Source organism: Hemitrygon akajei, chromosome 31, assembly GCF_048418815.1.
Source record: "Hemitrygon akajei chromosome 31, sHemAka1.3, whole genome shotgun sequence".
Taxonomy (NCBI): Eukaryota; Metazoa; Chordata; class Chondrichthyes; order Myliobatiformes; family Dasyatidae; genus Hemitrygon; species Hemitrygon akajei.
The window spans coordinates 29,189,076-29,214,369 of record NC_133154.1 but is presented as its reverse complement, the minus strand read 5'-3'; the positions used below and the strand labels follow the sequence as shown (position 1 = coordinate 29,214,369).

The 25,294-nt window shown below is 43.4% G+C and overlaps 2 protein-coding genes across 2 annotated transcripts in view; one reads left to right on the top strand and one right to left on the bottom strand.

Annotated features, from left to right (window-relative positions):
- The window catches only part of LOC140719013 (guanylate-binding protein 1-like), a 637,966-nt gene that overhangs the window by 307,023 nt on the left and 305,649 nt on the right, over positions 1 to 25,294 (bottom strand). The window lies entirely within an intron of this gene.
- Positions 131 to 14,054, top strand: LOC140718980 (guanylate-binding protein 1-like). Its single transcript, XM_073033291.1, has 9 exons — positions 131 to 360; positions 490 to 617; positions 1,040 to 1,149; positions 2,972 to 3,163; positions 3,780 to 4,009; positions 5,436 to 5,716; positions 6,114 to 6,326; positions 7,412 to 7,514; positions 11,008 to 14,054. The coding sequence occupies exons 1-9, from the start codon at positions 150 to 152 to the stop codon at positions 11,334 to 11,336; spliced, it is 1,797 nt and encodes a 598-aa protein (XP_072889392.1). The 5' UTR covers positions 131 to 149; the 3' UTR covers positions 11,337 to 14,054.

Sequence of the window (25,294 nt, the reverse complement as noted above, 5' to 3'; positions counted from 1 at the left end):
AAGTTTAGGATCTACTCCCAGGACTCAGGATTGAGATGTAGTTGTTTTGATGATGTGCTCTGTGTTTTCTCTGTTCTGTTTACTGTCATTCAATCAGTGTGTGACTCCCTTGCTCTGAATTTGTAGACATTTCGGGAAAGCACTGTCAGATGTCAGTAACCGAGGACCCTACTGCCACCAAACAGAAGATGGTGGAACCCTTGCAGCTGGTTTACAACGAAGATGAGAAGCTGGTACTTAACCCAGAGGCTCTGAAGGTCCTGCGGTCTATTGAGGATCCGATGCTTGTTGTGGCTGTGGTTGGTGCTGCTCGTACAGGGAAGTCCTACCTCATGAACTGTCTCGCAGGAGGCAAGAAGGGTAAGGGCAATTGGCTGTAAACTTCCATCTCTAACCTTTCACCTCTGTTTACTATCCGTCTTGCAGAAATTATCCTGAGACCTGGGAAAGGTTATGTCTCTGTCTCTCTCTATCTCTCTCCCCCTGCAGGGTTCTCAGTGGATTCAACCATCCAGTCTCATACCAAAGGAATCTGGATGTGGTGTCAACCCCTCCCTCAGAGACCCAATGAAGTCCTCCTGTTGTTGGACACTGAGGGTCTGGGAGATCCTGAGAAGGTCAGTCCCTCCCTCTCAACTATCCTCCTCCTTAGAACTGTGGTTTCATTATCAAATGTGTAACCCACATGAGTAATCCATTGGGACTGTATGTGATACAAGACCATTCTCCAAGTGTCCTATCCCACCCACACCATTTCCCAGCACCATCCTCCCAAATTAAAAGGATGTTAAGGTACCACAACAGTGTGATCTCCCCCAGCACTGTGGTGCTGAGTACTGGCCGAGACTCTGTCTGTAAGGCTTCCCTTGGCTATACACCTGCCACTGGTGGCATTGACAGGAAGGATGCTGTGGTGAGAAGCCTCACCCACCAACCTTTGTAAACACTGAGCAAGAACTGTCCAGAAATGGAATGGTTATCTATTAGACTGATCTCTGAGCGAGAGTTCTCACTAACTGGTTGTCTGTCCTGCTTGCAGGGTGACATTGACAATGATCATTTCATCTATTCATTGGCTATCCTTCTGAGCAGCATCCTCATTTACAATGGTCAAAGAAACATAGACCAGCAATCCCTGCAAGACCTACAGTATCCTTCACTGGTGTCTCTCAGTCCTTCTCTTTCAGGGTGACATCTCTACAGTGACCAGTGTCTCTCAGGGGAATATCTGCACAGTGTTCGAGTTCTTCAGTCCCACTCTGGGGGAGAGATTGTACACTGACCAGTTAATCTCAGCCCCTGTCACTCTCAGTGGGTGTCCCTTTCTTTTGGCATATATCTGTACACTGCTGCCTCTCAATCATATAGTCATTGAGTTTTACAGCAGGGAACGCGTCCCTTCGGCCATGCTTGTACATTCCGACTAAAATGTATTCTCAAGCTGACCCCATTTTCCAGCACGTTCCTATGTCCCTCTGAATTCTTGTCATCTTTATATCTGTTCACAAACTTTGTAAATGTGTCTAATGTACGTGCCTCACCCACTTCCTTTGCTGGCTGGTTCAATATAATCACCACCCTTTGTGAATAAAAAATTGACAGCTCCGGTTCTTATTCGTCATTTCACTCTAACCATAATACTATATCCTGTAGAATTCATTTCAAAAACCTTGCAAACAAAGACCACTGACCCTAGCAATGCTCTTCATGATTTTGTTATTATAGCTATGAGAGGACACCTCAGTCTTCTATGCTCTAAAGAATAAAGGCAAAGGTGTCTACCCTTTCAGTTCCATGACCCCTGGCAAAATCCTTCCAAATGTTTCTTTGTTCATTTTCTGGTTTAATCACATCCTTGCTATCACTGCATGACCAGAACTGTACACAGTAGTCCAAGTGTGACCACAGCAATGTTTTGTTTAACCACCCACTTCAAACTGAGTGCATGAATTGATGAAGGCCAGCCTGACAAAAACTTTCTTCACACCCCCAATCTCTCTAAATGTGACTCCCCTTTAAGGGAACCAAGCACCTCTTCGCCAAGGTCCTTCAGTTGTACAAAGATATCGAGAACCTCTACATTCAAAAATCCTACAATGATTAGTCCTTCCAAAATGTAACTCTAAATACTTGTCTGAATTCCATTTGACATTCCTGAGCCCAGCTGATCAAGATCCCACTGTACTTGCTGATACTCCTCTTCACTGTCCACTGTGACAGTGAAATGATGCATAAGAACTGTGCCCATCTCCAGCAGTTCCACAGATACATTTCTATTTTGCTCTTTCAGGGGCCCTGTTCTCCCCCATGTTACTCTTCTTTCTTTAATATATTTTGAAAGTCATGAGGAATTTTCCTTAATTTTCTTAACTAAAGTCATCTCATTCTCTCCTTTGCCCCCCCAAATTTCAATCTTGAGTTTACTCTGGCATCCTCTATCTATTCAATGACTCACTTGATCCCAACTACGTCCATCTGAATAAAGACACCTCCTGTTTACTTGACCAAAGTTACAATATTCCTTGACATCCTGAGTTCTCAATTACCTACAGCTTTGCCATTTACTCATTGCAATCCTCACTCTCAGGGAGAAATCTTCACAATGACATGTGTCTCTTAGTCACTCTCTTTCTGAGGGGGAGATCTGTACACTAACCATTGTTTCAGTCCATCTTGTTCAGTGGGGTATCTGTACACTGACCAGTATCTCTCAGTGAGTTATTTCCATAATGACAGGCGTCCCTTAGTCACATTCTCTCTGAGGGAGAAATCTGTGCACTGACCAGTGTCTCTCAGTCCCTCTCTCTAAGGGGCAGACATGTACTCTGACAAGTCTCTGTCTCTCTCTCTCATCTGTACACTGACTAGTCTCTCAGTAACTCTGTCTCAGTGGCAGAACTGCACAGGTACTGACATTCTTCACTACATTCCTGACAACCCTTCAGTCCTTTATCCTTGATGTTGCTCCCAGTTTTGTGACTGAATTGTCGAAGCGGATCCAGATGAGGTCCCAGCCCGATGTGAGTAACAGTTGGGATTTTATCCGTTTCTTCCCTGAATTTGTCTGGTTGATTCGTGATTTTACTCTGAAACTGAAGATCGATGGAAAAGCTGTGACTCCGAATGAGTACCTGGAGCACCGTCTGAAACTGAAGGACGGTGAGTATGCGGCAGTGTCAGTCTCTGTGGAGACAGGATGAACTTGGAAAGGGGCCAGAGAAGGGAGGGAGCACTGAAGTCAGTGTGTGAAAGAGTGTGGAGGTAGGGGCAAACTCTTACCTTTGAGAATCTGTGCACACACACTCCAGGGTCTCCAGACCCATTCAAGTCTCTCATTCCCCACTTACCCTGCATTCCCCTGCCTTGTTCACATTCACATTTCCTCACAATTCCCTGCAATGACTGAATGTCAATGTACACTGTCCTCTGGTTTGATGGTATAAATGCACCACTCCCACCCAACTGACTCCTCCTTCCCATCAGAGTTTCAGCCAGTTGGCAGGGTGCCACTCTCCCACACACACCACTCTGAATTCATATGACCCTCAACTACACCGTATGCCACCAATGTCACATCATTCCCCTCCATAACAAGTTACGCATGACCCAATTACAATGCACAAAATGTCCCTCACCATCACACCTCGCAAACTACCTCTCCTTCCCCTATTCCTCCCCACAGCCCTGTGGGTAACAGTTACCATGTTAGGAATGGGAGAAGAGACTCAGTAAGGGTGATTCCTGCCTGATTCCTGGTTCTTTTTTACAGGTGAGATCAGAAAGCAGGACAAGGAATATAATGAACTCCGCAGGTGTATCCGCAATAATTTTCCCTCACGTTGCTGCTTTGTATTTCCCTTTCCCACAACAAATGATGTCGAGCAGCTGCAGGAACTGGAGGACAAGGATTTGAATATGGATTTTGTCAACGAGCGGCAGAGCCTCATCAATTACATTCACACTCACAACAAAGTCAAGAGAGTTGGGGGTCAGCTGGTCACGGGCAGGAGTGAGTAATTGGGCATAACCTCACCACCTCTCTTCAGTATAATACACCTACCTGGCATGAGAAAATCAGCAGATGCTGGAAATCCAAAGCAACACACACAAAATGCTGGAGGAACTCAGCAGGCCAGGCAACATCTATGGAAAAGAATAAACAATCAGCGTTTTGTGCCAAGACCCTTCATCAGGACTGGAAAGGAAGGGGAGGAGTCAAAATAAGAAGATGGGGGAGGGGGAAGAGGAAAAAGTACAAGTTGGCAGGTTTTAGGTGAATCTGGGAGAGGGGGTAGGGTGAAAAATAGAGCTGGGAAGTCGATTGGTGAAAGAGATTAAGGCAGGAGAAGGGGGAATCTGATAGGAGAGGACTGAAGACCAGGTAAGAAAGGGAAGGGGTTGGATTACCAGATGGAGGTGATGAACAGGTGAGAAGAGAAGGTATGAGAGGGAAGCAAGAATGGGGAATGGTGAAGGAGATGGAGCGGGGGGTGGGGGTGGTGGTGGTAATTACTGGAATTCAAGAAATTGATGTTCATGCAACCATGTTGAACACCTTCACTCTGTCTGCCAAAAAAAAGCAGGATTTCCTTTTGGCCACCAATTTCAATCCTACTTCCCATTCCATTTCAACATGTTGTCCATGGCCTTTTTTGCCACGATGAGGCCAAGGTGTATTCTTTCTGGGTACTCTCCAGTCAAATGGTATGGACATCGATTTCTCAAACTTCTTACCTGCCCATCACCTCCCTCTGTTGTTCCTAACCCTCCCTTTATCCAATGATCTTCAGTCATCCCTGAACACACCCCACCCCCCAGTCCAGCCGTTTATCACTTTCACCAATCGACTTCCCAGTTCTTTACTTCACCCATCTCCTCCTCTCCCGGTTTCATCTCTCACCTGCCACCTTGGACTTCTTCCTCTCCCTCCCCCACCTTCCTATCCTGATTTCTCCTCTTCCTTTCCAGCCCCAGTGAAGAGTCTTGGCCTGAAATACTCAGTTGGAATGGGAATATACTATCAGAGTACATGGGAATGTGGACAGTAGGATTGAATGCAAAGGGATTTGGATGCCTTTGGAATTGTGTACAAGAGAAGTGAATAGGAAGGGGCTGAGATAGCATTGCAAGTGTGGACAATGGAAATGAATGAGGTGGGTTGGGATCCCATTGGGAATGACTGGGATGGTGTGGGATACCAACAAATGTGTTGAGGGTAGGATGAATGGATAGAGATGGAGTTCTGTACGAGTGAATGAGAAGGGTTGGGATCTCATTGGAAGTGTGAACTGTGGGATTGAATGGGAAAAGGGTGGGGAGAAATGGGAGAGAATTAGAGGGGTGTGATTCCACTGGATGTGAATTGGTATATGGAGAGTGGAACTGAGTGTGTAATCAGATCCCCAGGCACTGACCTCCAGAAACATCCCACACAGGATTTGCTGAATTGACCAAATCATACGTGGACATGATGGCGAATGGGGTCCTACCATGTGTGGAGAACAGTGTCGCCAAATTAGTGGAGGTGGAAAACCAAGCAGCAGCAGATGAAGCCCTGAAATTCTATAATGATGAAATGAAAAAAATTTCAGAATCTGGCTGTCTTACTATGAGAAAACTCGTAGAGTATTACAATACGAAGAGTATAGAAGCATTCAATATCTTCCAGAAAAGATGCATGAATGACGACAGTGGCAAACACATCGAACAGCTGCAGGTGAGCTTCTAATGTTCAATGATTACAGACTGTCTCATCTCCGAACAACAGTCCCTGGATCCTACCCATACAGAGAGAGATTGAGAGACAAGGAACATAGATATCAGCCTGAACGTGAGGGACTGAGAGACACTGGATAGCATAGTTCACTCCCTGAGTGAGAGTGGCAGAGAGTCACCAGTTTGTATACAGGTCACTCCTGATCAGTGTATGGATCTCTCCTTGAGAGAGAGCAACTCAGAGATACAGTTAATGTGCAGATCTATCCTTGACAGACAGCAACTCAGAGAAATAGTCGGTGTGCAGATATACCACTGAGAGAGAGGGACTGTGAGATACTGGTCAATGTACAATATCTTGTTTCTTAGTTTACTGCACATCTTTCTTTCACTTCCAGGAGAAGATGAGTTCTACTTACAAGTCTCTCATGGTCGAGATGAAGACGAAGTCACAAGATGAATGTGAGACACTTCTAAAAAAAGTAATGTCATCAATTAAAGAAAACCTGACATCTAAACATTATCAGAGACCTGGTGGTTTCCAGGAGCTTAAGAAGGATCTTGATAAGGCCATCAAGGAGTATGAAGAGAAAACTAAGAATCTGATGGAGGTGTGTTTAATATTTTACAGATAGGCATTCACTTTTCAATTTTCATAGCTTTTCCTTCCTCTGCCTTACATGGATTCAGAAAATTGCCCCTGCTGCCTCCTTCCATTCACCCAGAAAAAGTGAATATGATTTCCACTCTCTGTAACATCTGGAACAGGATTACCTTGGTGGAGTGAATCTGTGATTGGGAAACCAGTTATGGTGGGCTGTGGGAGGAGTTTCATTGGGTGGGGTTTGTCAGTGATGGGGGTGAGTGCCTGTGGGACAATGGGAGGGGATGCCATGGGTGGAGAGAGTTTGTGATGGGGAGATGTTCATGTGATGTGGGAGGAAATTTAATGGTTGGACAGTCAGTAATGGGGCAGAGTATCCATGGGCTGTGGGAATTATCTTTTAAAGCTAGTTTTCAAGAATCTTCCAATCTCACCCTTAAAAGTCCTCTCTGCTTCCACTGGAACAGAGAGAGTTCCAAAAACCAATCAGGCATTGAGAGAAAAATGCCTGTCTCATATCTCCGTTGATCAAGCAGCCTGTTTACCTAACTCAGCTTTGTGATTCACGACTATCTCCCATGTACAAACATCCAGACCTGATCTAACTGAAGTATTTCCCTTCTACTTTTGTTACACAGTCTATCTCTCCCACTTACTTGCACACAAACATCTTGCAAATCTTGCACTAGGACACCCAGTTCCCTCTACATCTCAGAACTTCACAGACCCTCCCATTTGGATAACATGCTTCTATTTATCTTACTGCCATAATGGATATTTTGCTTTATTCCACATTGTGCTCGATTTGCCTGATCCTTATCCATTCACAGAACCTATCTCTTTGCTCTTCATCACCTCTGTGTGTCGTTTTTGCAATTTACCCTTGTGTCATTTCAAAAAAAAAAAATCCACCTTCATTCAAAGCCACAGTATAAATTGTACATAGTTTCCAGTTGTGGTTTTCCAATTTCCTGTAGATTGGTAAGAGGAGTTCCTTATTTGTGTATCAATCCCCAGCACTAGATGTCCCTTGTGGACTGGTGTAATGGGAGAGAGTTGGATGTGAATGATTGTATCTTCTCTTCTCTGTAGGGGTGTGCTGTCCTCTCACACTTCCTGGAAAAGGAAAAACATCATTTCGACCATGTACAGGAAATAGACAGCATGCTGACAGAAGAACAAATGCGTATCTCTGGTGAGAAAATAAACAAAGTGCTCAAGATATTCTGGTCAGGGTGTGTCTGTATATTTAAAATAATTTTTTAAACTCTTAAATGAGTCTGAAAGCTAAAAATGTTAAAAACTCCTGCCAGGTACTTCACCTCAGAGTTCATCAGAAGGACCAAAGTCATAGTGAGATCAGGGAGGGGTGTGCTGATGTTTTGGACATGTTCATATTAAGAAGAAGTTGGTATTGGGTCTTTCGAAGAACATAAACAAATGGCCAGGGTGGGGTGCCCAAGAGGATGAGGTACATTTGAGGCTGGAGTAGGGCTCATCAGTGAGGAGTGGGTAATCCTTGTTGAAGAGATATAGGTGCAGAGACAACAGAAGGGCTTGGCATATGATGTAATTGGAACTCGAGCATAAATACCAACTCATTAAAACTTTATTGTGCACTGTTCATTTATTTTTGAAATGCACAGACTGTATGTCTTTCCCTATACTGTACTGCTGCCACACAAAAACAAATTCACATCATGCGTTGGTGATAATAAAGCTGATTCTGAATTCTGAACTCATTGAGGTGTAAGCACATGATGGAGAATGGAAAGCCCTGGCTGAGGACAAAAAGCTCCGATTCAGAGAGAGGAAGGTCAGACAGGTTATTCAAGACATAGCAGGAGGTGGAGTTGGGGTCAGGAGTGGGTAAAGGGTCAGAAGGATTGTAGGAAGTATGGAGGTAAAAAGAGGAGGGCTCAGAGGGTTGAAGGGGTTGTGGGATACTGGGAGTCATGGACTACCAAGGCTGAGTTGGGAAAAATGGTAGAACACAAGAGGCAGTAGGACCCAGTGGTGGCATGAAGTAATAACGTTACAGTGGCAGAAGCTATAAACAAAAAATATCCGCTGCACCTTAGAATAGATCGGCAGGTGTAATAGGGTAATGGAGTCCATTGTGTGGACAGGTCAAATTGGTCAAGGCAGTCTTGAGGAGGACTACGTAGAATGCATCAGTGATAGTTTTCCAAAACAAATTGCTATCTTTTTTTCATCCTGGGTAATGAGAGAGAGTAACAATCTTGTAGTTGGAGATCATCTTGAAAGGGTGATCAAAGTATAACTGAATTTCTCATACAAATGTTGGGTCAATAGTTCCACCCAAAACTCGGTGTATTATGCCAAAACAAGGGAGAATACAATAAGATGAGAGAGGAGTTGGATAGCATTGATTAGAAACACCGGCTACATAGTGGGACAGTGGTTGCAGGAGTGGGACCCCAGCATTTACCCCGATTGTGGCTGTGGGTGATGGGAATGGAAAAAAAGCCTTGGGATACTGACCTCTCTCATGGGGCAAAGTAAGGGTGCTCTAGTGGTTGGGGGAACTCTCAGTGTTGCTGCTGAGGCAATGAATAGGGTAACAAGGAGGACACAGACCATAAAGGTTGTGTTTTCTGTTCATACTCTAGGGTAGGCCAAGAGCTACCCATTCCTGAATGAGGAATATTTTCCCTGGACTTCTTTTCCGCGGTTCAGAGACTGTGCAAAGGGTTTTGTTGAGGAGACTTGCTCATCTCTACCTCAGGACAGGCTCTGGCTGGACTTCCAGACCCAGGAACAATGAGGCCATCCTTCAATCTGTTGCCTGATGTGGAGATGAACCTCTCTCTCTAGTCAGCAACAGGCTCAGATTCCCATGAAGTATCTGAGGATTCCTCCACCACTGATCCTGGGGTTAGGATTGTGTTGGAGATGGAACAAGCTGGTGGGTTTGGGACACCCGCTGCAGAGTGAGGAATGCATGTGTCAGCTATGAGTGGCTTCTGCCGGGAGGGGGACAGGTACTTGTGGTAGTTGGGGGTGTTGGTGCCCATTCACAGTGAGAAGGTAGACTGCCATGTGTCCTGTACGATGTTTCCTCTCATCCTAGTCCCTGCAATAAGTACCTGCTGGCTACTGACTAGGTTGGAAATGGCAGAGCTCACGGGGTGTGTCTGTACCATTCTCCAATACACCTGGTGCTGTGCTCAGATCACCACCTGTTGAGGGCAGGGTCCACGTACTGGCACTTTAATAGGCTGGAAGACAGCCCATTTCCAAGATTTGTTCTGACTGTTGTGAGAGACGTAGAGGGGGAGCAGGGGAGTTTCCCTACCCTAAGGCTAAGGTGGGTCGTGGGCAAAGCTCAGATTTGCCTCTTCTGTCAGGAGTATAACCGAGGGCTGATCAAGGAGTGGAGGGGATGGAGAAGGAGGACAGAGCTGAGAGTTTAAATATGATGTTGTTGATTGCATTCATATTTGTAAAGAATAATCTGAGAAATATCAAAAAATGACTTTCTGGAAACAAAACAGGTTGAACAATGATGTCCTTCTTTAAAAAATGGGATTTCACTCCGTCCACTATTGATGCTGACCTCACCCGCATCTCTTCCATTTCTGGAATATCCGCACTTAATTCACCTTTGCGCAGGTTTAACAGTGATAGAGTTCGTCTTGCACTTACCTATCACCCCAGGATTCTCCGCATCCAACACATCATCCTCAGCATCTTCCGCCATCTCCAAATGGATCCTATCACTAAAAATACCTTTACTGTCCACTACCTCCACTTTCTGCAGGGATTGCTCCCTCTGCAATTCCCTTATCCATTTGTCTTCTGCCCCCACCCACTCCCAAATATTACCCTCCCTGCACATAACCCTGCAAGCAGCTAAGTACTACAGCTGCCCATACACCTCCACAATCATTCCATTCAGGGCTGTCCTTCCAGGTGAGTCGACACTTCACCTGCAAATCTGCTGGGGTCATCTATTGTGTCTGGTGCTCCTGATATGGCCTCTACATTGGTGAGACCCATTGTAAATTGTGGGACTGCTTTGACAAGCACCTCCACACTATCCACCACAAGCAGGAATTCCCAAAGGCCAAACAATTTAATTACAATTCCCATTCTGATATGTCAGTCTATAGCCTCCTCTTGTGCCAACAAGAGGCCATGCTCAGGGTAGAGGAACAACACCTTATATTCCACCTGGGAAGCTTCCAACCTAATGGCATGAATATTGATTTCTCCTTCTGGTAAACAAATTTCCCCTGCTCCTTCCTCTATTACCCACTCTGACCTTTTACTACTTCCCTCCTTGAGTTCCCTCCTCCTTCCCTTTCTCTGACAGTTCACTCTCCTCTTCTATCATATTGCTTCCACTCCAGCCCTTGACCTCTTTTCCTCACCTGGATTCACCTATAATCTTCCAGCTAGTATCTTTCCCCTCACTCTTTTTTATTCTGGTATCTTCCCCCTTCCTTCTCAGTCCTGAAATCGGGACTCAGCTGAAACATTGACTGTCTATTCATTTCCATGGATGCTGCCTGACCTGCTGAGTTCCTTCACATTTTATGTGTGTTGTCTTAGGCTGAACAGTGAGTAAATCTTCCCAATGTCCTGTCACACACACCTAGGGAAGTTCCCCTTCACCACTCTCTGCACAGACTAACCAATTCATCCTCTGCCCCTTCCATCAGCTGTCGAAGAGAACCTCTTAAATCTGAAACGTGAGATACAGAAGATGGAGCAGGAGAGGAAGGCGTCTGAGGAACACAGAAATAAAGAGATCATGGATCAGATCAGGAAAAGGTTTGAGGATGGTAAAATGTGCAGCATGGAGGAGCTGAAGGAAGCCATGAAGCATATGATGAGTGAGATGGAGAAATACCAAGATGAAGGCAGGAAGGAGGATGCGGAAAGGGCTCGGCAGAGGTACAAGTACCTGAAGAAGAAATATGAAGAGGCATCCGAATCAAGTTTCGTGAAATTCATAAGGAGACTGCTGAGATTATTTCAGAGCTGGTAACTGTGGTGGGCACTGTGGCAAAATTGTATCCAAAGCAGGAAAGTAGTCAAGAAATGTGTACATTTAGAAATGTGTCCACAACACCAATCCTGTGACATCCTTAACAGCTTCCAGCAACTCCCTTTCCCCAGCCTCATCAGTGAACTGGACCCCAAATATTGTCCACCACACACATTCCACATCCAATCCCCAGCTGGATTTCAGGGGCACACACTGAAACATTTAAAGTGGGTCAGATTCCAGCCTGGTGAATCTCAGAACACCAGTGTCCCACTCACTAAATCCCCTCACACAGCCGACAGTCGCTCCCTCATCACTGACTTTCTCCCCCACCCTCCATCAAATCCCCTCCCACAGGGCATGGACTTTCTCCCCCGTCACCGACTGTCCCCACCTACCGAAACCCCTCCCACAGCCCATGGATGCTCTCCCCAATCGCTCTTCCACCATCCACCGAGCAAATTCCCACAGATCAGAGACAATCTCTCCAATTACCAACACCCCCTCTCCCACCGGATCACTTTGCACATCATTTATGCTGTTTTTTATCTCCAACTCTCCACCCCCCTAACTCATTGAATCCCCTCAGCTGACAGCTGACAGACACACTATCCAATAATCAGCTCTCCCCACCCACTAAACCTAGTCCACAATCTCAAGCTGTTTCTCTGTTCACCAACTCCCCCACCTACTGAATCCTCTCACAAAGCCCAGAGACTCTTCCCAATTACCAGCTGTCCCCACCCATTGAATCCTCTCCTGCAGCCAACAGACATCCTCCTCATCACCAGCATTTCACCACCCACTGAATCCTTTCCTGCAGCTCACAGACACTCTCCCCACCTATTGAATTCCCTCCCACAGCCCATGGACATGAAGCTATGAAGCTAGCTCTTATCCAGTTCTTATCCATGTTTTTTCAATTCTCTTATATACCTGTCCACACTGTACCACAATTACCTGAACTATCAATTATCAGGCGCTCTGTTTATCCTTGGGCAATTCATCAAAATCTCCTTGGCACAGAAAGTCAGTTACAACAACCTCCTTCTCTGCTGGTTCAGTGTTCTGGGTCAGCAGTCTGCTCTATTCAATACTGACCCTTTGTTGGTAATGTGGCCTTCCTCCACTCTGCTCTGTGTTCTGTGGATCTCTGTCACCAGCAGAGTTTCCTCCCAGGTGCTGATGGGGAACTTGTCATCTCCCCCTGGCTGCTACATTCCCACCATCAATCCACGATCAGTGTGATTACTGGATCACACTAATTATCCAGGCAATAAATCTGACAGCAAGCAATGAACAATTGGAAGCTGAAATACGAGAACAGCAGTACATTCAGCAGAGATACGTGAGACTGCAGGTGCTGGAATCTGGAACAAAAACAGGCAGATGGAGGAATCTTGAGTGGGTCGAGCAGCATCTCCAATTCCAAGATGGCTGCGCAATACAGCTTGCAGCGGCCACTCCGGAGCTGATTATCTGTTATTTGTGAAGCGGGGTGCCGTGCACAATCATAATCGGATGAAAAACGGACGTGGGAGCACGCAGGAACATCTGAAAATCTCCAGGAAGACCTTCTTCGTTGCTGCTGCTGCTGTGAGATCCGGGTCTCTGCTGGGAAGAACAGGCCCCCAGTCCTCGGGGTTGCACTGCCAATGGCCATTGGTGGGACCGTCTTAATACGCTCGGCAGAGGATGGTGCTCGGAGAAGCTGTGCTGGAGGGGATGGTCGGAGGCTCGGAGGTTCGACGGACTCGGAGTCCGCTGCGGTCAGCTCGCTTTCATTGTGTGCTGCATCTGCGAGGCTGAGTCGGGCGGCGTTGTGGAAGTCCATAGCGGGGGTATTCCCTTCTGCTCCCGGCGTGGGATGACGAGTCAATCGGGGACCCTGAGGACTTGTGGAAACTGTGTGGTGGTTTCTTTTGAACTTATAGTCTTTTTTAACATCTTTGAACTATTTTTACTGTGCCCATGGTCTGTTTTTTTTTAATCAATTATGCTATTCTTTGCACTGTTGTAACTATATGTTGTAAATATGTGGTTTTGTGCAGGTCTTGTAGCTTTAGTTTTTGGTCTTGTTTTGTCTGGTGGGATTGGATCTCCTTTCCGGGGAACACGCTAAGATGGTAGCGCAGTATTAATATGCAGCAGCCTCTCCGGACTCTGGATTGGGGATTGCCAAACGTTATGAGGATTTTCTGGTGTAGTCTGTTTTGTCATGTGTTTTTGTGATATCATTCTGGAGGAACGTTGTCTCATTTTTTAACTGCATTGCATTTGTGGTTTTTAAATGACAATAAACTGAATCTGAATCTGTTGGTGGGATGGGAGAGAAGGAATTGTTGATGCTGGGTCAAGATGATGTTTTAGAACTGATAGAGGTGTCCTTGGCAGAGGGACTCGACCCAAAATGTCGACAATTCCTTTCCTACCACAGATGCTGCTTGATCCACAGAGTTCCTCTAGGATGTTATTGCTTTAAATACGTTGAATAAATAGTTTTAGCTGATAGATTAGTTACATAACATAGATGCTACATTTAACTGCAATATAACTTTATTAACAACTCTGTAATCTTTCCGATTAGCCAAATCAATGTAATTGCAATAATAAGAATCAGGATATACATGTGTGGATAAACTTAGATATTGGATCCTCATCCTACCACATGGAAGTGTGGGTTTAAATACTAGTTGTTTGTATACGCTGGTAAATCTGTGAAACTTTAATAAAGGTCTGGTGTGAAGCAGAAAGTTTTTCTCCATTGCATTTAGGACATTCTAGGTGTAGAAGAACATGATGGCTATATATTTGTAGGTAAGAATGGAGATTACTGGTTAAAAGTTTAAGTTATTATCAAAGTACATATGCAGTATGGATCTCTGCGATTCTTCTTCTCCAGATAGTTACAAAACAAAGAAAAACCATGGAAGATAATTCAGAGAGAAACAGCAAGCCCACCTGGCTTCCCACCCCCCACAAAAAACGGCAGCACAATCATCAACTCCCCAACCCCTTGTCCTTCACATGGAATGCAACAAAACATCAGACCCCAAATCCCCCTCTCTCCATAAAAATGAATAAAAGCACAATGAGAACATCGACCGAAGCCTCTCTTCCCCACACAAAAAATTCAACATTAACTCCCCAAATCCCCTCACCCCACCCAAATGCACAAAATATACAAAGCATAAGGCTGAAAATTTTACAGGCCACAGCGCATATCCATAATTGCAGTAACATCGGTAACACCCTACAACATCATCGAAAGAGGGAGTCACAGAGGATTTCAACTGGTGAACTGTGGAAGCTTTAATCAGTGAAATGAGGTTGAAGAATGTATTGCAGTTTCTTTGCCTTGAGGCTTGTGTTTGCTGCCTTCAGGAAACTTTTCAGAGACAGCAAAGCACTGGATCACTCTATCAAAGGCCAAACTGTAAATCACAGGTTCTAACAGTTCCAGAAGCACATTCAAAATGAAAACCAGATGTAAAAGAAGTGAAATAATTAGTTTTGTGGTCTATCCAGAAGATTTCTTTTCCCTGAGGGAGTGATGTATGCAGGCGCCATCTTGAACGGAATCATGTCTGAAATAGGAATCAGTGACATTTATAAAGACAGACTCACATTAATAAATATCAACTAAATCATTGTGACCAAACTAGTTTGGGAATTGAAGCGTGAATCAAAATGTTAGCTGGTTAATTTTCAATGTGACGCTTGAGGTGGGAAGGATGAGCCAATATTCGCTCTTATCTCCATAAGCAACTCTGGTGAGATCACTATAGTTCAAATTGTGAAGTTCTCTAGTGCAGGTAACTCGATTTTAGATTTTAAACCAGAAAAGTGCAGGAACTGTGGGGTGGATCAGAGAGGGACAAATATTCTATCTATTAACAGCAATTAACAAAAGAGACATTAGATAGATAGATAGATAGATAGATAGATAGATAGATAGATACTTTATTCATCCCCATGGGGAAATTCAACCTTTTTTCCAATGTCCCATACACTTGTTGTAGCAAAAAACTAATTACATACAATATTTAACTCAGTAAAAATATGATATGCATCTAAATCACTAACTCAAAAAGAATTAATAATAGCTTTAAAAAAAAAGTTCTTAAGTCCTGGCGGTTGAATTGTAAAGCCTAATGGCATTGGGGAGTATTGACCTCTTCATCCTGTCTGAGGAGCATTGCATCGATAGTAACCTGTCGCTGAAACTGCTTCTCTGTCTCTGGATGGTGCTATGTAGAGGATGTTCAGGGTTTTCCATAATTGACCGTAGCCTACTCAGCGCCCTTCGTTCAGCTACCGATGTTAAACTCTCCAGTACTTTGCCCACGACAGAGCCCGCCTTCCTTACCAGCTTATTAAGACGTGAGGCGTCCCTCTTCTTAATGCTTCCTCCCCAACACGCCACCACAAAGAAGAGGGCGCTCTCCACAACTGACCTATAGAACATCTTCAGCATCTCACTACAGACATTGAATGACGCCAACCTTTGGTTGTAATTCCTATATTGTTAATTATATTCCTCATGCTTATTATATACTGATTGCTATTATATTAAATTCAGACCAGTGCTCCATTGAAAGCACAATAATCAGGGAACCAAACTTAGGTGACCTTGCACAGTTGACAGGTTGGAATATCTGTTGCATGGGTTTGTTTGGTGAGAAGAATAATCAGTCTGTTGGGTCTCCAAGTAGGAACTAAAGCTTGTTCCGCCTGCTGTCCATTCTCATCCTGTTGCCCCAACATCCAGCACCCACAGGTGCTACAGAGCAAACAGAACATCAATAAATACTTGTCTCAGGATTTGGTTCATCATGTGTGGCATGTTCTTGAACAATACTCAGGTCAGCATCATTATTGTATCATTGGCCTGAGCATCTACACCAGTATTAACATTGGAATAAGTTGGAATACACTAAACCAGACAGGACATGTAATCACACGTCAATTAACTAAATATAGTGTACTAACAATGGAATGACCATAACCTGTATGTATGGACTCAAAGAGGCATCATTTTCAACGAGGCTGAATCACTGACTCAGAACTAGAGAAGATAACTTATGTTCAAATTCAACTGGAAGTGAGTTAGAAAGTAGGTCACTACAATGTTTACTAATGTTGGAGAGACATCAGTCAGGAAGGAAAATAATTGTTCAGGACCACTAGGATTGAGTTGTAAATATCACCTTGGTTGTCCCTTTCTAATTCAAGTAGCTATCCAAATGCATTTTACACATTATTGTATCTGCAGCAACCACTTCCTCTCAGAGCTTCTTCCATGTCCATGTAGTATGCACTGTCCTTTGTGTAAAATAAGTTTCTGTTAAATCTTTCCCCTCTCATGTTAAACTTCTATGCTCTAGTTCTCTATTCCCATACTCTGGGAGAAAACATACAGTGCCTCATGCTTCACATGATTTTATGCACTTTTACAAGGAAAAAGTCCCAACCTATCCAGCAGCTCCCTATTAATTATTGCCCAAAGACCTGTCACATCCTTGTAAATCTTCTCTGCACCTTTTCCAGTTTAACATCTTTCCTTTCACAGAGTGACTAAAACTGAACACAATTCTTCAAGTCCGACATCTCATACATCTGCAACATAAACCCTGAACTTACTCCTAATCTCTGTACTCAGTGTCAAAACCGATTAGACCAGAAATCCAAAAGCACTGTCTACCTGTGCCTGCATTTCAGGAAACCATGAACCTCTGTTCTACAAACTCCCCAGGGCTCTAACGTAGACTTAATAAGTCTGACCTTGATTTGACTTTACCAAATGCAACACCTCACACTTACCCAAATTATGACCATAAGGCCATAGAAACATAGACATAGAAACATATAAAATAGGTGCAGGAGTAGGCCATTTGGCCCTTCGAGCCTGCACTGCCATTCAGTATGATCATGGCTGATCATCCAACTCAGAACCCTGTACCTGCCTTCTCTCCATATCCCCTGATCCCTTTAGCCACAAGGGCCATATCTAACTCCCTTTTATATATAGCCAATGAACTGGCCTCAACTGTTTCCTGTGGCAGAGAATTCCATAGATTCACCACTCTCTGTGTGAAGAAATTTCTCCTCATCACGGTCCTAAAAGGCTTCCCCTTTATCCTTACACTGTGACCCCTCATTATGGACTTCCCCAACATCGGGAACAATCTTCCTGCATCTAGCCTGTCCAATCCCTTTAGAATTTTATATGTTTCAATAAGATCCCCCCTCAATTTTCTAAATTCCAGCGAGTATAAGCCCAGTCAATCCGGTCTTTCTTCATATGAAAGTCCTGCCATCCCAGGAATCAATCTGGTGAACCTTCCTATATGGCAAGAATGTCTTTCCTCAGATTAGGGGACCAAACCTGCACACAATACTCCAGGTGTGGTCTCACCAAGGCCTTGTACAACTGCAGTAGAACCTCTCTGCTCCTGTACTCGAATCCTCTTGCTATGAATGCCAACATACCATTCGCCTTTTTCACCGCCTGCTGTACCTGCATGCCCACATTCAATGACTGGTGTACAATGACACCCAGGTCTCATTGCTCCTCCCCTTTTCCTAATCAGCCACCATTCAGATAATAATCTGTTTTCCTGTTCTTGCCACCAAAGAGGATAACCTCACATTTATCCACATTAACTTGCATCTGCCATGAATTTGCCCACTCACCTAACCTATCCAAGTCACCTTGCATCCTCCTCACAGCTAACACTGCCACCCAGCTTCATGTCATCTGCAGACTTGGAGATGCTGCATTTAATTTCCTCGTCTAAATCATTAATATATATTGTAAACAACTGGGGTCCCAGCACTGAGCCTTGTGGTACCCCACTAGTCACTGCCTGCCATTCTGAAAAGGACCCATTTTATCCCACTCTTTGCTTCCTGTCTGTCAACCAATTCTCTATCCACATCAATACCATACCCCCAATATCGTGTGCTTTTAGTTTGCACACTAATCTCCTGTGTGGGACCTTGTCAAAAGCCTTTTGAAAATCTAAATATACCACATCCATTGGTTCTCCCCTATCCACTCTACTAGTTACATGCTCAACAAATTCTTTAAGATTCATCAGACATGATTTTCCTTTCACAAATCCTTGCTGACTTTGTCTGATGATTTCACGGTTTTCCAAATGTGCTGTTATCACATCTTTGATAACTGACTCTAGCATTTTCCCCACCACTGATGTCAGGCTAACCGGTCTATAATTCCCCGGTTTCTCTCTCCCTCCTTTTTTAAAAAGTGGGGTTACATTACCCACCCTCCAATCCTCAGGAACTAATCCAGAGTCTAAAGAGTTTTGAAAAATTATCACTAATGCATCTACTATTTCTTGGGCTACTTCCTTAAGCACTCTGGGATGCAGACCATCTGGCCCTGGGGATTTATCTGCCTTTAATCCCTTCAATTTACCTAACACCACTTCCCTACTAATATGTATTTCCCTCAGTTCCTCCATCTCACTAGACCCTCGGTCCCTACTATTTCCGGAAGATTATTTATGTCCTCCTTAGTGAAGACAGGACCAAAGTAGTTATTTAATTTGTCTGCCATGTTCCCCATGATCAATTTACATGTTTCTGACTGTAAGGGACCTACATTTGTCTTAACCAATCTTTTTCTTTTCACATATCTATAAAAGCTTTTACAGTCAGTTTTTATGTTCCCTGCCAGCTTTCTCTCATAATCTTTTTTCCCTTTCCTAATTAAGCCCTTTGTCCTCTTCTCCCAGTCCTCAGGTGTGCCACCTTTTCTGGCTAATTTGTATGTTTCTTCTTTGGACCTGATACTATCCTTAATTTCCCTTGTCAGCCACAGGTGCACTACCTTCCCTGGTTTATTCTTTTGCCAAACTGGGATGAACAATTGTTGTAGTTCATCCATGCGATCTTTAAATGCTTATCATTGCATATCCACCGTCAACCCTTTAAGTATTATTTGCCAGTCTATCTTAGCTAATTCACGTCTCATACCTTCAAATTTACCCTTCTTTAAGTTCAGAACCTTTGTTTCTGAATTAGCTATGTCACTCTCCATCTTAATGAAGAATTCCACCATATTATGGTCACTCTTACCCAAGGGGCCTCGCATGACAAGATTGCTAACTAACCCTTCCTCATTGCTCAATACCCAATCTAGAATGGCCTGCTCTCTAGTTGGTTCCTCGACATGTTGGTTCAGAAAACCATCCCACATACATTCCAAGAAATCCTCTTCCTCAGCACCCTTACCAGTTTGGTTCACCCAATCTATATGTAGATTGAAGTCACCCATTATAACTGCTGTTCCTTTATTGCACCCATTTCTAATTTCCTGTTTAATGCCATCCCGAACCTCACTACCTCTGTTAGGTGGCCTGTACACAACTCCCACCAGTGTTTTCTGCCCCTTAGTGTTATGCAGCTCTACCCATATCGATTCCACATCCTTCCTTTCTATTGCATTAATCACCTCTCTAACCAGCAAGGCTACCCCACCTCTTTTTCTTTCCTGTCTATCCCTCCTGAATATTGAATATCCCTGGATGTTAAGCTCCCATCCTTGGTCACCCTGGAGCCATGTCTCTGTGATCCCAACTATATCATATTCATTAATAACTATCTGCACATTCAATTCATCCACCTTGTTACGAATGTTCCTCGCATTGACACACAAAGCCTTCAGGCTTGTTTTTACAATACTCTTAGCCCTTATACAATTATGTTGAAAAGTGGCCCTTTTTGATTTTTGCCCTGGAATCGGGCCATTCAGCCCATCACATCATATTTCTGCAATCCCATTGTGGCAGATTGCTTTTCCTTCTCAACCCTATTCTCCTGTCTTCACCCATAACCTTTGAGGCCCTGACTAATCCAGAACCATTGTCCCCAAACTTTAAAAAATCCAGTGATTTGACCTCCACTGTGGTACGTGGCAATGAGTTCTACTGATTCAATACCTTCTGGTTAAAGAAATGTTTCTTCATCCCCATTGTAAGTGGACATCCCTCTGTTGTGAGACTATGCTCTCTGCACATAGAATCCTCTATTATAGGCAACATTTACTCCATATTAACTTTATCTAGGCCTTTCAACATGCTCTAAGTTTCATTGAGGCCCTCCTCAAGCTCCAGCGAGAAAAGGCTCAGAGCCATCAAATGCTCCTCATACATTAACCCTTTCATTCCCTGTATCATTTTTGTGAACATCCTCTGGGCCCTCTCCAATGCCAGCACATCTTTTCTTAGATAAGGGGCCCAAAACTGCTCTTGATTCTTTGAGTGCAGTCTGACCGATGTCATATACAGACTTGGCATTACATCTTTGCTTTTATATTCCAGTCCTCTCAAAATCAATGTCAATATTGCATCTGCCTTCCTCTCCTTAACCTTCAGGGAATCTTGCTAGAGGACTCCCAAGTCCCATTGCACCTCTGATTTTCGAATTTTCTTCCCACTTAGAGAATAGTCTATGCCCTTTTTACCTTGTACACAAATGCATGACCAGAACACTTCCATTCCATTACATTACATATGCCATTTCTTTGTCCATTCCTCTAAATTGTTCTACAAACTTCCTTCTTCCTCATTTCAGCTGGCCCTCCACCTGTCTGCAGAGTTGGCCATCAGTTGCATCATCCAAATCATTGACATATAACTTGAAAAGAAGCATCCCAACATCAACCCCTGCAGAAGAGCACTAGTCATTGGATCATTACTAATATCTCTACAATCTCTTCAACTACCCTTTTCAGAACACTGAATTGTCGTCCATTGGGTCCAGGTGACTGATGCACATTCAGACATTTCAGCTTTCTGAGCAACTTCTCCTGAGTAATAGCAAGGGCACTTGTTTCTGTCCCCTGACACTCTCAAGCCTCTGCAACAGTGAAGACTGTCACAGAGCATTTTATTAGTTTGTCCGCTATTTCTTTGACCCCGTTACTACATCTTCAGTGTCATTTTCCAGTGGTCCGATATCCACTCTCGGTGCTCTTTCACTCTCTATATATCTGAAAAAGAATTGACATTCTCTTTTACATTATTGGCTTGCTTACCTTCATATTTTTATCATTTCTCTCCTTATGGCTCTTTTGGCACCCTTCTCTTGGTTTTTAAAAGCTTCCCAATCCTCTAGCATCACATTCATTTTTATCATTTTGTATTGCTTCTCGTTTACTTTTATTCTGTCTTTGGATGTGACATCCTCCATTTAGGAAGTTTCTTCATCTTTGGTATGTATCTATCTGCATTGTTACAAAGAACACCTCGTGTAATAATGGTCAGAGAGGCACAGAAAGAATCTGTGATTATCAACAAGTACCTTTATTGTCTAAAGTAACTAGCTTGTGAATTCATACATTAAATACCTGTCTGCACAGGTAATATCCAGGGAAAGGAGTTCAAACTGGCCAGTTTACTTCAGAAAAAGTGTTATTAGTAATATTTTTAGTTGAATATCTATTTATTGCCCTTCTTCCACAAGTGACAACTGATAATTTATGGCTCTTTGTTCTAAACCAGTTACCAAGCCAGTAACCAGCTTGAATCACTCAAGGGAGGCAGACTCCAACATTCACAAACTTGTATGTTGTATCCAATGAATATCTTACAAATAACTTCTTAGCTGGAAATGATCCACAGTCCTGCAGATTACGACCAGGGTTTCTCATCCGCAGAACACTAGGGTTCCATGAGAGGTCACTAAGGGTTCTGCGAGAGATCATGATAAAAAAAATAAACATCGTTTTTTGAACTTGGTGCAATGGACAATGCTAGCATTCATAGTGGTGAGTAGTGACTGAGCAGCCCTGTTAGCAATCTTGTTAGCGGTCTCTTGGCCCAGTTTGCAATGCACAGTATAACCGTGTTTATTTGTTTGTGCCCATTCTCAGTTTTGACACAAGATAGGGCAAGCCGGTCATAACCGGTGCGCGCTGTATTGCACGGAGAAGAAGGCGATAGGTTGTGGAGGAGTGTGAAGTGTGTTTTCCGCGCATTGAATTGACTCACTCGACTTCGGCTGTCCCAAATTACCTCCTCCAACATCCCCTTGGGTGCCACTGACCAACTTATGGGAGCAAACAAAGTAGTAGAAAATTCAAGGGAAATTTTCATTCTAAAGACGGACCAGTGTGGTGATTTTTGAAGGGCAGATGTGAGATGGAAGAGGAGGATTCTCAGCCTAGGCCTGTGGACAAATCTGACAAGGTTAGCAATGAAGAATTACAATTTCCTGAGTCATTTCACTGCACTAATGCAATAGCGGACACAAAAACAGTCCATTTAAAAAAAGAAATGTACTTAGTAATGGGCTTTACATGGATTGGTGATCCAGGTTGTCCTATTCTATTACTCCCAGTCTATGGAAAGCAACTTACAGGTGTAGCAATGGCTCCAGGAATATTAAGAAGACACTTCACTACAAATCACAGCTATGACACGTAAAAGTACTGATTATTTGAAACAACTATTGGATTCTCAAACAAACTGCTTTTAAAAATGAAGTTACAGTCAGTAAAAGGATTCAGGAAGCAAGTTATATAGTAGCTTTAAGACTAGTTCACTCGAGAATATTTAAAAAATTCTGAAAACCTGGAGAAAGTGCACACCAATCTCCTGCTACATACAGCAATCAGGTGGCTGAGCAGAGGAAGAGTTCTCAACAGGATGTTTGAGCTGAAAGGGAAATTGCAGGAGTACTTTCAATAAAATGGTAGGCCAGATTGTGCTGTGCATTTCGAAGGTGAAGAATGGCTGCAGAACTCGCCTACTTAACAGACATTTTTCATCAGATGAACCAGTTGAACAAATCTCTGCGAGGCCCTGTAGAAAATGCTCTGACTTTAAGTGACAAGGTCCTTGGATTTAAAAGGAAATTGAATCTTTGGAAAAATCATATTGCAAAAGGAAATGTTGAAATGTTTCCACCATTGCTTGGGCTTAAGAGTGAGGAAGGTTATTAGAAAGTCTCGAGTTTTATTGAAAACCACCTGGAAGAACTGTAGAACAAATTTGAGCGATATTTTTCCACCCTTCAACACACGTGTATGACTGGGTGAGGGACTCAGTCTCTGAATCTTCTGCTCAGCCTGAGATCTTGACTTTGAAAGAAGAGGAAGAACTTTGTGAGCTGTACTCTGCTCATGCACTCAAGATGAAATTTACTGACCTTCCCCTGGACAAGTTCTGGATTTCTGTGAAGGATTTCTGCCATTCATAGGAAATCAATGAATAGCTTGCTGCACTTTTCAACTTCTTACATGTGTGAGCAGGCTTTTTCTTGTTAACAAGCATCAGGAGCAAGGAGAGAAATTGTTTCTTTTCAGTTGAAGGTGAAATCCTTGTGTGCTTATCTCAAGTTCATCCTGGAATTGAGAAATTTGTTGTTTGCACCTTATGAGTTTTTAAAATTTATGAAAGGGAAAGAAATTAATTTTCAAGAAAGGTAAGCTAAGCTTAACTGTTTTTTCCCCAAGTGAGGTTGGATAAAAATTCTTTCTCTACTCAAAAGAGCATTGACAATTATTGCTGGATTAATCCATCTACAACATTAATGTACTGTGAGCTATAGATATCATAATTTTATGCAGGGCTTCCCACAGACATGAAAAATATTTCAAGGTTTCCTCAAGGGCAAGAAGATTGAAAAAAGATGACCTGGAGCATCATTGTGTCTACTTTAAAACATTAATCCAGCTAAGCAACTCCAGTTCACAAAATGGACAATGCAGAGCTGCTTCACAAAATGGCAGCCAACATTCCTTCGGCCTCATGGCAAGAATAACAACAATTGGTCTGCCGCTTTCCACTGTCCTTGATTCAGTCAAATTCACTGCTTTGTAAACTATAGTTCTTTCAGGCCAACAGTACCTTTTGAATAACTCCAAGAAACTCCAGCCATTGCTGCATCATCCTTCTAGTGTCCCATTCCAATCAACTTTTGTTAGCTCCTCTCTCATTCCTCTATAATTCATTTTACTCCATTTCTGACTGTGCTGTGATACATCTGAGTTTGGCTTCATCCACTCAAACGGCAGGATGAATTCTATCATTTTATGATCACTGCCTCCTTTGGGTTCTTTCACTGAAGTTCCCTAATCAAATCCCGTTCATTACACAACACTCATTTCAGAATGGCTGATCCCCTACTGAGCTCAACCATGAGCTGCTCTAAAAAGCTGTCTTGTTAGCAGTCTGATGCACCATCAATAACTCACTCTGAGACGTAAGAAGCGAGATATCGGCTTTTATTGACTGGAAGAATGAACAACACTACATCCTGGAGAATGAGGCCGGGCATCAGGCCTCAATCGCCTTTATACAGGGGTCTGTGGGAGGAGCCACAGGAGCAGTCAGCAGGGGTCTGTGGGAGGAGCCACAGGAGCAGTCCAGACAGGTATATGTAGTTCACCACACATTCTGCAAATTCTCCCTCTTGCACTCCGATGCCAGCCTGATTTTCCCCAATCTAGATGTATATTGAAAGCTCCCATGACTGCAGTAACATTACCTTCTTGACATGCCTTTTCTATCTCCAATTGTAATTTGTTAACTACATCCTGACTACTGTTTGGAGGCCTGTATATAACTCCCATCAGGGTCTTTTTACACTTTCAGTTTCTTAGCTCTATCCACAAGGATTCTATATCTTCTGATCCTATGTCACTTTTTCTAAGGATTTAATTTAATTTTTAACCATGCCAACCATCTTTCTTCCTGCCTGTCCTTTTGATACAGTATGTATCCTTGGATGTTAAACTCCTAACTATAATCTTCTTTCTGTGATGCCCACAATATGATACCTGTCAATCTCTAACAAGATCATCTACCTTATTCTGTATACTGTGTGCATTCATATTTAACACCTTCAATACTGCATCTGTCCCCCTTTTACAATGAAACTCATCCCAATTTTGTAATTAATATTCCAGTAATTCAATTTGGGCT

Excerpts from the sequence above, each read along its gene's own strand:
- LOC140718980 (XM_073033291.1), top strand. The coding sequence starts at position 150 with ATGTCAGTAACCGAGGACCCTACTGCCACCAAACAGAAGATGGTGGAA. Across the intron at positions 3,164-3,779 it reads CTGAAACTGAAGGACGGTGA|AAAGCAGGACAAGGAATATA; the intron begins GTATGCGGCAGT and ends AGGTGAGATCAG. Across the intron at positions 7,515-11,007 it reads AGAACAAATGCGTATCTCTG|CTGTCGAAGAGAACCTCTTA; the intron begins GTGAGAAAATAA and ends CCCTTCCATCAG.